The following is a 12,507-nucleotide window of genomic DNA, read 5'->3' as shown; positions in this document are numbered from 1 at the left end:
ACAAAAAAAGAAAACTATAGGCCAATCTCCCTAATGAACACTGACGCAAAAATCCTCAATAAAATTTTAGCTATCAGAATCCAACAATGTATCCATAAGGTAATTCACCACGACCAAGTAGGATTCATTCCAGGGACACAAGGATGGTTTAACATCCGAAAATCAATCAACGTTATCCAACACATCAACAAAAATAAATATAAAAACCATATGATAATATCAATAGATGCTGAGAAAGCTTTCGACAAAGTGCAACACCCATTCATGATAAAAGCCCTTGAAATTCTTGGGATACAAGGAATGTACCTCAACATCATAAAGGCCATATACAACAAGCCAACAGCCAGTATCATTCTCAATGGTGAAAAGCTGAAAGCAATTCCATTAAGATCTGGAACAAGACAAGGATGTCCACTTTCACCACTGCTTTTCAATATAATACTGGAAGTCCTAGCCAGAGCAATAAGACAAGAGAAAGACATCCAAGGAATCCAAATAGGAAAAGAAGAAGTCAAACTATCACTATTTGCAGATGATATGATAATATACATAGAGAACCCCAAAAACTCCACAGAAATACTAATTCAACTCATCAATCAGTTCAGTAAAGTGGCAGGATACAAAATCAACACGCAAAAGTCAGTAGCCTTCCTATATACAAACAATAAATCTGAAGAAGAAAAAAATCAAAAAAACCATCCCTTTTATTATTGAAACAAAAAAAATCAAATATTTGGGAATAAATCTAACAAAAGAGGTAAAGGACCTATACAAAGAAAACTATAAAACACTGTTAAAAGAAATAGAAGAAGACACAAAGAAATGGAAAGACATCCCCTGCTCATGGATTGGAAGAATAAACATTATTAAAATGGCCATCCTACCAAAAGCAATATACAGATTCAATGCTATTCCAATCAAAATTTCAATGTCATTCTTCAAAGAAATAGAACAATTATTGATGAAATTCATATGGAATCACAAAAAACCCCGAATAGCCAAAGCTCTCCTGAAAAAAAAAGAAGGGAATGGAGGCATCACACTCCCAGACTTCAAACTCTACTACAAAGCCATAATCATCAAAACTGCATGGTACTGGAACAAGAACAGACATACAGACCAATGGAATCGAATAGAAAATCCAGAAATAAACCCACAGGTTTATGGTCAACTAATATTTGACAAAGGAGCAAAGACTATGCATTGGAGCAAAGAAAGTTTGTTCAATAAATGGTGCTGGGAAAACTGGGTCGCTACATGCAAAAGAATGAAGCTTGACCACTACCTCACACCATATACAAAAATCAACTCAAAATGGATTAAAGAACTAGACATAAGACCTGAAACCATAAAATATATAGAAGGAAATATAGGCGAAACACTACGTGATTTGCATATCAAAGACATCTTTACAGACACTTCACCCAAAGCAGTGATAGTGAAGGCAAAGATCAACAGCTGGGACTACATCAAATTAAAGAGCTTCTGCACAGCAAAAGAGACAATAACAAAAACAAAGAGAAACCCCACCAACTGGGAGAAAATTTTTGCACACAACACTAATGATAAAGGACTGATCACAAAAATCTGCAAAGAGCTGATGAGACTCAACAACAACAAAGAAAATAATCCAGTCAAGAAATGGACAGAGGAGCTGAAAAGAAACTTCTCTGAAGAGGAAATGCGAATGGCCAACAGGCATATGAAAAAATGTTCAACATCACTTGTCATCAGGGAAATGCAAATCAAAACTACCATGAGATACCATCTTACACCAGTGAGAATGGCACATATTTAAAAAACTAGCAACAACAAATGTTGGCGAGGGTGTGGAGAAAAAGGAAATCTTCTGCACTGTTGGTGGGAGTGCAAACTGGTCCAACCACTATGGAGAGCTGTGTGGAGATTTCTGGACCTACTAAACATAGAGCTTCCACAGGATCCAGCAATTCCACTCCTAGGTATTTACCCAAAGAACACAGAAACATCAATTCCAAAGAGCACCTGCACCCCTATGTTTATAGCAGCACTGTTTACAATAGCTAAGCTTTGGAAACAACCCAAATGCCCAAAAATAGATGACTGGATCAAGAAGATGTGGTACATATATACCATGGAATATTACTCAGCATTCAAAAAAGATAAACACATGCAATTTGCAGCAACATGGATGGTGCTGGAAGGGATCATGCTCAGCGAAATAAGCCAAAAAGAAAAAGAAAAATACCGGATGGTCTCACTCATAGCAGGAATCTAGAAAACTTAAATAAGGGACCAGGAAAATGAATAACTATAAGAAAGTGAAAATCAAAATCAACAAAAACTATGAACCAGAGACACTTTTTAGGGGGTGGGGGGCGGGAGGGGAGGGATTGGGGTCAGAATGGGGGGATTGCAATTGTATGGGGAATATAAAAATAAAATTTATTAATTAAAAAAAAAAGAAAATGAATGCACCGATAAGATTAATTATAAAAATTAATAGAGTTTTTATTAGGACAGTTCTGTGCACCTGAGGCCAAAATAATATTGGCTAGAAGAACAAAGAATGAATAGTCAAAACACTTAGTAAGAAGAACAAGATGGAGATTTGCCTTACATTCAATATAGTATGAAATTATAGTAATTAATCAATATGATTAATAGGAACAGGTAAATAGAACAGGAACAGATAAGTAGAAAAGTAGATTCTAATTAAGAACCCCAAAATATATCACATAATAAAGATGCAATCACAACATAATGCACACACAATGACTCATTTATATGAAAGCAAATGAAAGTAAGCATTATCTTATTTGGGAAACCTAAGTTAATGTAACTATAAAGAAAAACAGGACGATTGTCACAAAACTAGAATAGCTATTATCTTTGAGGGTGTCTGACAATGTTATTGAGGCATTTTTAAGCCACTGACCATGTTCTATGTCTTAACTTGGATATGGGGTCACTAGATGCATTTGTTCTTATTTCAAATATAAATGTACTTATATTTTAACAGTATAACAAGGAGAAAGAACTGGTAATAAAAAAAAGTCATGTTTGCAAGATTCTCATTTCTGAGAAATAAAAGCAGCTTCAGTAATAGCACTAACAAGTCAGAAGGTAACTCTTGCCTTTGCCACATGTAAAATTCAAGTCGGAAAGTTAAAATAGTTACTTTCTGAAAACAACTGACTCTTGAAAAAATTCCACCAAATACTAATGCCACTGGACTTAGTGTCTTTGAAGATACTAGACTGAAAAATTAGAGAAGTAAAACTTTTATTTGATGAGCTTGAAACCTGCTTCCTGGCCTTTTCTAAGGCAAAACAGGGAAAAATGTTTTCTGTAAGTGGAGACCAATTTGCCAGTCATTCTGCAAATCAATCGCACCACATGCAAAGCAGAGACATGGGGCACAAAGACATCTGAGCATGGCCCTCCCAGAAACCTCCGCTCAGTGGGGTAAGGGTAGGCTAGAGCAAGACCTGAGAGCTCCAGTGGCAACAGTTATGTCTAAGCTCATGGATGGAAAGAGTGAGCGTCTAAAATCTTAAAGCAGGGTGAGGTAAGACCCTCATTTTATTGATGGGAAACTGATTTCCAGAGAATCCTATTTATGAGGCAAACCAACTTGGTTTTGGTGTTTTTTTCCAGTGCATAATTCTGGAGACAGCTGCAAGCAGATGACAGCTAAACCCATGGATACCGGGGATTGTTCACTCCCATAGGGTAGCAGTTAATTTTCTAGAAAGAAATTTGACTTCATGGAAAAATGATTTAAGAGCATAGAAATGTCAGAGACATGCTGCTTTTGAAAACAACTAAAAAATTTCACCACTTCTGATTCTCAACCTCAGAATCCTTAGTGTCAGTATAGACATACTGGGTTCCTCTGGGCACAGGTGAAACACCCACAAATGGACACATAGGCTGAGCAAATAGATGCATAGTCTCAACATTTAGGAAATTTAGAAATTTATGCTTATACTCACCATGAGTGTTTTCTATATAAAGAAAATGTAATTAACATTTTTAAATATTAAAAATCCATAATTTTAAAATCACAAGCTAAATACTGTTTCTACTTTTGTGTATTTTGTGTACAGTTTGACATCTCGAGTCATCATGTTTGATAATCTACTGTCATCATTGAATGAATCTGTTCTCATCATTGACTCATAAGATTTATTTCAACTGGGTTTCATATGTATATTTAATGACTGTTTATAGTTGATGGATACTAATTTATTCATCATGCTGAATCAATGAATTCATTTCTTTGCTATAAATCTGTCGCAGGAATCTTAAGAGTGACATAAATGAATTTTATTTTCTGGGAGTAGTTCAGAAAAAGTCTGTCAGGTCAAAGAAAAATCTTAGTTTTTCCACACAGTGAATTTCAAGAAGAATCTGGGGGAGGAAGAGATTTGTCTAATTCTTAAAATGAAGAGCTGAACAAGATTGGTGATGTTAGACAACAGGGCAGCTCAAACAAAGGGCAGAAGATGAGAGCAGGGATGAGGCATTGATGGGAAAGGATCCTGAAAAGAACTTTAAGGAATTAGTGAAAATGATGTTTTTATGTAATTATCGACCTGATGAATAATTTAAAAAAATGATATTTTTCTCCTACAATACAGACTTGGGCTGCATTTGAAATGCACATAGCTAAAAATGAACAAAGGAATTATATTTGTAATCATAATTGCAGAAAACACAAATCCTGGTTCTTGACTACATGTGTTCTGCAGGAAGTAAGAGGAAGTTAGAACAGTTCATGTAAACATTTAGTCCTGAATAAAATTCTCCTTCCTCAAATTCCAGGTGTATTATGGAACTACAACAGGAATAGATTATATAATCATACTAGAAAGAACAGTGTTTTGAACAATCACCTAAACTTTATCATCAAAGAACAAACCAGCAGTTAGCAAGCACTAATTCTTAATTTCAGCACCAGGTGCTCATCATAAATATCACTTCAGGACAAAATTATGATACATTGATACTTCATACAATAGACATCAATAATAATTGAGCCTATTATCATACTACTGTTGGCTGATACTTTTTGCAGCACTTGATACTTTTCAAAGTTAGTCCTCATAGGAATTACTCTGTATCCTCATATGCAGATTAGTGTCAAACTTGAGGTTAGGAACCATCTTATATAAGAAGTTGGATAATCATTAATTCTTATTCAAAAGATAATTCAGTGTGTTTGTATAGCAGTACTGTTGACATAGCCAGTATTTCAGAACTTTCCACATTTCACACACTAATGACAAGGATATTAGACTGAAAACACAGTAACTGTGTGACACTGAAAGAATCACATTTCAGTTTTCCTACCTGTGATGGTAATAATGGCATGGTAAAGATAAAATGAAACCATGTGGACTTAAGCTCCTCGGATAAGTGACTGATCTCTACAGGGTACTCAACAAAGATCTGTGGAAATTTAATGTGGACTCAAAAGTTACCGCTCTAGCACATATTAGATGCTTTAGTGGCAGGCAGAAATCCAGTACAAGTGGACTTAAACGAAAATCAGTGGTTCAGATAACAGAGAGCTGGAAAAGGTGATAACCTGAAAAACAGCTGGAGACCAAGCAAGGTGTTGCCTCTCCACTAGTTTTACCTTTGTTTACTATTCTCAAAGAGCCTCTCTTCCATATGATCCAGCAATTCCACTCCTACGTCTACCCAAAGGACACAAAAACATTAATTCAAAAGGGTACCTGCACCCCTATGTTTATTGCAGCACTATTTTACAATAGATAAGCTATGGAAGTAACCCAAATGCCCCAAAAATAGATGACTAGATCAAGAAGATGTGGTACCTATACTCATGCAATTTGCAGCAACATGGATGGAGCTGGAAGGGATCAGCTCAATGAAATAAGCCAGAAAGAAAAAGAAAAATACTGGATGGTCTCACTCATAGCAGGAATTTAGAAAACCTAAATAAGGGATTAGGAAAAAGACTAATTATAATAAAGTAAAAATCAAAATCAACAAGCAACTATAAACCAGAGACACACTACGGGGGAGGGGGGAGAGGAATAGGATCAAAACAAGGGTGGTGGGAATTTTATGGGGACTACAACCAAGATGAAAATGCATACATTGTACAAAAATGAAAAATGATGTTAAAATATATAAAGAAGCTTTCTCTCTGGCAATTAGTCTGTGATGTCCACCTGCAGCTGCAGGCTCTTACCTCCTGTGGGTTTAGTGATAACTCTAGCAGAAGACTGGTGACAAGTCACACTGGTCTGGTCTGGCTCATCATTTGAGTTGGGGTAAGGAGAGGTGGGGAGTTCTGCCCAGTCCATATGGATGAATTCCACAGAAAGAAGAGCTACTATTACCAGAAAAAGAAAACGACAGAAGTCTAGTATAGAGAAACTTAAAACTTTTCTCTCATGAGTGAGGAATGGAAAATATTTTGGAAATCAGAAACCACAGTTTAGAATGTCACATTTTACTATGTATTTATAGATACCGAGACTACCGTGACCCTCCTCATTCACTGGTGCCCTACGGCTACACACTGCAATTCTGGCACGTTCTAGCAGCTCGATTGGCTTTTATCATTGTGTTCGAGGTAAATTTTCTCAATTCTTTTATTTCCTTTGACATAATGAAGTGACTAAGAATAATTATAGGTCATAGTAATTTTCAATGTAATTGTCTATATCCAGAAGTAGTATAGTAGCATTATGTAACTTATTTTTTTTCTTCTTACTGAATTTTCCAAGAAATATTTGAATGCCCATTGTTGATTATTAATGGACAAGTCAGGAAAGTCTAGCACCAAGGTCCTTAAACTCCAGAAAACTGCATTTTCCCATCTTTGTTCTGAGAGATTCTGATACATCATGTCTACAAGTTACTTTTTATAAGCTTTCCAAGAGGTTTTGATGCGGGGAGTCAAGGACCGTACTTCATAAAACACTGAATTGTGTATTTTCATTTTCAGTTGTAGTTTCTGATTGTGTATCATTATGGCATTACTTATATTCAAGCACAAAATTAAGTATTATCTAAGACTCAAAATGGACTTATGAAGTAAAAGCTACATAACTACTGTATCTTTTAAACATTGTCTATTTTCTTTTAGTTTTTAGGAAAATTGCTGTTAAGAATAGTTTACATTTCTATCACTATACTAAAAATGGAAATATTTACTTTCATGTAACACAGATGAAAATGAAGTTAACACAAGACCAGGCTGTCTCTTGACTTGCATTAGGAGTTTTCTCCAGGGAACCAAGAGGAAAAAAAAAAAAAAAAAAGCAATATTTGCTGCTCTTCCCTGGGAATTAGCTAATAAATGGCTCAATTCCTCTTTCAAGACTGTCTTAACCTAGCTTAAAACTTTTCAGACAAAATTTTTTAAAGACAGTGTGTTATTTTTTGACCTATCAAAAGGTCAAAAGTTTTCTATTTCTTTTCAATGTATTGTTTTACACTTTTAAAATATATTAGAAATATACAAAAAAAGCTTAATTGGCAGGATTGTATGCCATTCACAACTCACCAAATTTACAAGGTTCTTAATAAAATTAAGAATATTTAAGGCCTCCCTGGTGGCACAAGGGGTTAAGCACTGCACTATGATGCAATCCGCAGTCTCTGCAGCATGAGTTCAATCCCCAGCCAGCCAGGGAGCTAACCACATGGCGAAACAGACCTGTCTCACCCACCACTCCCCTCAGCAGTGCATTTCAGTCAGTGCCCGTTCTGTTCCCCACTCTGTCTCTGGTGAATCCTCTCACCCCCTGCATCTCTGGCCTGTACCCCAGCTCGTGTATGCATAAATAAATAAAAATCTTTTTTTAAAAAAAGAATATTTAATGGTATTGGGCCTCCCTGGTGGCACAGGGGTTAAAGTCTCAGCACTATCAAGCTACACCAGCCATATTATTTGAACATGATTATTTAATATTTAAAAATTTTAAGAACTTTCAATTGTCATCTGATACTTTATCACTATCATATAAATGCAATGATTCTAGATTTTCAGCTATTAGTATTTCAGGTAAAGAATGATGGCAGTTTACAAAAAAAAAAAAATTCTTCCTGCATTGATCACTTCTCTAGGCCTATTGATAATTGAAATGAATATCTGGAAAGCATTTTGAAACCTACAAAAGATTTTAAACATTCCTTATAGTCACTTTATAGCAGAGCAAGTTGAAGTTTTGTAGAGGCATGTTTTTTTTTTTTTTTTTTTTTTTATTTATTTATTTGTTTGTTCATTTGTTTTGTTTATACATGCACTGGGTACAGTCAGAAGCGCGGGAGGGTGAGAGAATTCACCAGAGCCAGAGCGGGGAGCAGACAGGCAGAAGGACCGAAGTACACTGCTGAGGGGAGCAGCGGGCGGCAGGAGAGGTCTGCGCACCATGTGGGACCCTCCTCCGGTGGCCGGGGAGCAGCCGGGAATCGAACCGGCGCCGCAGAGGCTGCGGGCAGCCTCGCAACCCAGCGCTCTACCGCTGCGCCACCGGGGAGGCCCCGCAAGTTGAAGTTTTGAATGGCTTGTTCTTAGGTGTAAGAGAGCTATTAAGTAGTAAGAGTTACACAACTGGGATTCAAATCTGATTTTTCTGATTCCGCAGAACATTCTTTCTCTACCTTCACATTTCTTTCTCTAACCATTCTTTCTCTACCTTCTTTCTTGATTCCCCTTTCCATCCCTAAAATGTTGCCATCAGACCAAGTTCAGTGCTCAATTATCCCTGTGATATTCTTCCCTCACACATACCTCCTCTTGGCCTCATTCCACTTTCCAGACATCCCAGAGATTCCACATCCCTGGAGCAAGAGGCAGCCCACACTGCCAGGGCTCTTCCCAGCAAAGGATGGACAATAAGCCTAACTCAGTTGTGTTTTCCTCTGTTTGTAGCACCTTGTGTTTTGTATAAAGCACCTCATTTCATATCTGATCCCAGACCTCCCAAAAGATCTAAGGGATCGAATGAGAAGAGAGAAGTACTTGATTCAGGAGATGATGTACGAGGCAGAATTGGAGCGTCTCCAGAAAGAACGGAAAGAGAGAAAGAAAAATGGAAAAGCACATCACAACGAGTGGCCGTGAGACCAGGTAGGTGAAAGGTGTATGAGTGATCTTCACCCTTTCCTTGCTTGAGAAGGGGTGTGTTAAGTCAAAGCTCACCACTGTTCTACTTATAGGTATGAAGGTAAAATCCTTAGAAACTTCCAAAACCAGCTTGTTTCCTACTAAATTGCAAATTTAACTTAATCTTCCCTTGGCACACAACTCCTACAACCCTTCTCTGCCTTCATGCCAAACATCCTTATGTGTGTGCTTAAGTGTTCTCTGAAATAAACCTTGTTCACCCTTCTATCCTAGTCTGCCTCTTCTCTTTAATATCCCCAGGGCAGCACACTTCTTTCTGGTTTAAGTCACACATTCATCACACCCGAGATGGCCTTCCATTCATTGTTTGCTCCCAGGCTGATGCATGGCAGGTCATACTAAGAAGGTTTCCCCGGACTCATCAGCCCATCTAGACTCACTCCTGAACTTCTCTGGTTATTGTTTCAGGACCACATATATCGACATATGAATAATATATGTCAATATATTTGGATTGACATATGGATTTGATTCTTCCAACCAATTAGCACAGTGTTAAGCACATGGAACCCATTAAATGCATATCCAATCAATAAAAGGTGGGTGGATTAAGGCTGAAAATAGTGTAGGAAAGTTCCATAATGTTCCCATACGTCTCATCAGAAAGTTTTGAAATCTTCCCTCTGGCAGGTACTGGTTGTATGTCATCAGACAAGTAACTTAACTTCACTGGGCCTCAGTTTCCCAGTAATGAACTGATTAGATGAATTCCAGTTTTGACACGCTGATACTCTGAATCTAAAATTCTAGTGTTTCTTTTGCCTGCCTTGTTCCTTTGCATCTCTCTCCTCTACTTGAAGACCAACTCTGAGAACATTTTCCAAAATTTGACTTTCAAAAGAAAAATTATATATGTGGTGGTTGGGAGTATGTTTTTCATAGATTTAGACATAGCAGATATCTGCAAAAAATTTTGTTGTTCAATTAGTAAAGTAGTATCAACCCAGATCTGTGTTAACGGTCCAGGAGTTGAATAGGATTATTATGAATTGGATATGAATGTGGACTGGGAGGAAATCCCCTATACTCCAGTCTCACATGGATAAAAGTTATGTATGAGTTGAACACCGCTCTCTTTAATTCCAAAGTAGGCCTTGGCTTTACCAAAAGCAAGAAATGCTTTGCTACATAGTAATATCACTATTTCCTTGATCTTCCATGGAGCTATGTGAAAATACTAAATTTCCTGGTCCTCCCTACTCAGCAGCACTAATGTGCAGCTATTTACAGACCGATAAGATGCTATAGGACACTACATAGGATCTGTGGGGATCTGTGTTAGTGTTAACCACTGTTAGTCCCTGCATTCCAGTCCTGGCTTTTCTACTATCTGAGTGACCTGGGGTATGATGCTCATGTGGATCTGATTTCCACATTTGCAAAAGTAAAGCAGTTAGACTAAACAACACTTTAAGAGCCTAGCTACCTTTAACCTTCTGCATTTCTATAATTTGCTCCAAGCCCTGGCCCTCTGGACTCATTCTGATTGCCTCTGGCTCTGGTCAGTATTTGGAGGAGAAAGATCAACCACCCACTCAGGTTAGGTTGGGGTAGGAGACAGGCATGAGTGTTTGCATGAGGGGAAGCACCAGGGAGCAGAAACCAGGGTGAAGTAGTGCCGTTACCCACACCTCGGGGCTGTGCCGGGATGCAGGGTCAGGGAGCAGTGGTAATTTCTTTTCTCATCATTACGGACTGGCTGCTTTTTCCCCCCAAAAAAAAGGTCATTTCTGATTCTTACTTGAATGCATAGTATTTGTCTATATCCAGTCTCACCTTACTTCAGTGTGCCTTTCTGCAGTCTGCTCATCTGTAAATCAGACATTATAATATTTATACTAGTCAGTTGAGGTTACAAATTCTTTGAGTGTCTATAACTCATGGCAAAAAAAAAAAAAAAATCACTGCACACTGTGATTCTTAAGCCATCAGGGGTATCTAGGATTTTAATGCCTTCTTTTTTCTTTCCAGGTAATGGATCATTTCCAGGACAAGGACCTGAATTCTGTTTACTTCTCCCAGCTGTGCAAAAGCACATACAAGTGAATGACTAAATGCAACCGCAGTGCATGTCGCAGACATTGGCAGCAGCAGGGGGTCAGCGCCCTAGGAGGACTGCCTGGGAAATCACGCACCTGTGAAGTCATGTTGCAGTCCAGCACACAAACGCTCTCTACCCATAGATCATTCTCGACCAAGCAAGCATGCACATCATGGGCAGTTACCTTCTCAAGTTTTTAAAAACCAAGGGGAACTTGTATACTGGGCCTGTTTTTCAGCCTGTTTGCTACCTTTTTTGCATTCTATCCCATGTGAATTTTACAGACACTGGGCTTAAAAGGGTATTCAGACACCGGGACACACATTCCTAGAATGTCACCATATGGTCCTAATTCCATGTCACCAAATGACACAAACAAGACCCTGTTTACAACTTTTTCTTTCTCTTTTTTTTAAATTCAGATCTTTCTGAGGAGATTATTATATATGATGTATCTATAGCTATGTGTATGGCCATAGATGTATTTCTGTGTGTACATATGTATAGTCATGTATTCTTACATATGTACATACAAATACAGAGATATATAAAGTTATAGAAATTCCTAACTTGTAAATAGCCAAAAGGTACTGACATGAATGAATTTTCACATTTAAATAGTCATCAACATGAAGCCATGTTTAATGCTTGTATAATGTGATGCAATAAAATTTAAAATAAATTTATGCACATGGAATATTTTCATCTGGGTCTTCTGCAATTCTATTGTATTTTCTTTTCATAGAATCAGCAGAGCAACCACTCTCAAACACTCCTAAGAGGTCACTTCCCTCTGCAGAGATGTTCCTTTTTCTTCCCACCCACATGTCCCATCATGCTTCCATGCTGCTCCTTAGGATACTAAGGACTAATTAGAAATCACTGAAAAGGGCTTGGAAAATGCCAAAGGCAGAGATTGTTGAGAAATAATAAATATAATCAATGATACTTGTAATGCTTTTAATTACTCTGCCTACTAGCATGCTCTGCTAATCCACAGAAAAGGGCTATCAGGGGGGATAGTGAGAAGGGTGTTTGTAAGCTCTGTCTGTTATAATTAGTTTTCTTCCAGAGAATACAGAACCTGCCCTTTGACTATCTCACTACCTTGCCTGTGCCCGCTGGGGCAATGAAAATGCTCCTGTACCATCTCCACCAAACACTGTCTCTCTTTGGCTTAAATGCCTTTGATTCCCAAAGATCTTAGATGTTTCCTTAGATGGGAACAGTTAGGGTGGCCCTGGACAGGCTAGAACTTTAACCATTTCTTACTTTTTCTAGTAATCTCTGACCTTCTATTCCTAGGAGT

At 37.7% G+C, this 12,507-nt stretch overlaps 1 protein-coding gene across 5 annotated transcripts in view; it reads left to right on the top strand.

The window, feature by feature from the left end:
• Positions 1 to 11,888, top strand: part of ANO4 (anoctamin 4) — a 301,260-nt gene extending 289,372 nt beyond the window's left edge. For all 5 annotated transcript variants that reach the window (XM_054696103.1, XM_054696102.1, XM_037513790.2 and 2 more), the window contains 3 exons: positions 6,490 to 6,595; positions 8,903 to 9,100; positions 11,129 to 11,888. In XM_054696103.1, coding sequence (XP_054552078.1) covers positions 6,490 to 6,595; positions 8,903 to 9,094 — 298 coding nt within the window. In that variant the 3' untranslated portion in view covers positions 9,095 to 9,100; positions 11,129 to 11,888. The remainder of the gene's footprint in view (positions 1 to 6,489; positions 6,596 to 8,902; positions 9,101 to 11,128) is intronic.
• Positions 11,889 to 12,507: the final 619 nt, after the last annotated feature.

Source organism: Talpa occidentalis, unplaced genomic scaffold (assembly GCF_014898055.3).
Source record: "Talpa occidentalis isolate TD23 unplaced genomic scaffold, MPIMG_talOcc4v2.1 talOcc4.16, whole genome shotgun sequence".
Taxonomy (NCBI): Eukaryota; Metazoa; Chordata; class Mammalia; order Eulipotyphla; family Talpidae; genus Talpa; species Talpa occidentalis.
This window is presented reverse-complemented; position numbering and strand designations above follow the sequence as displayed.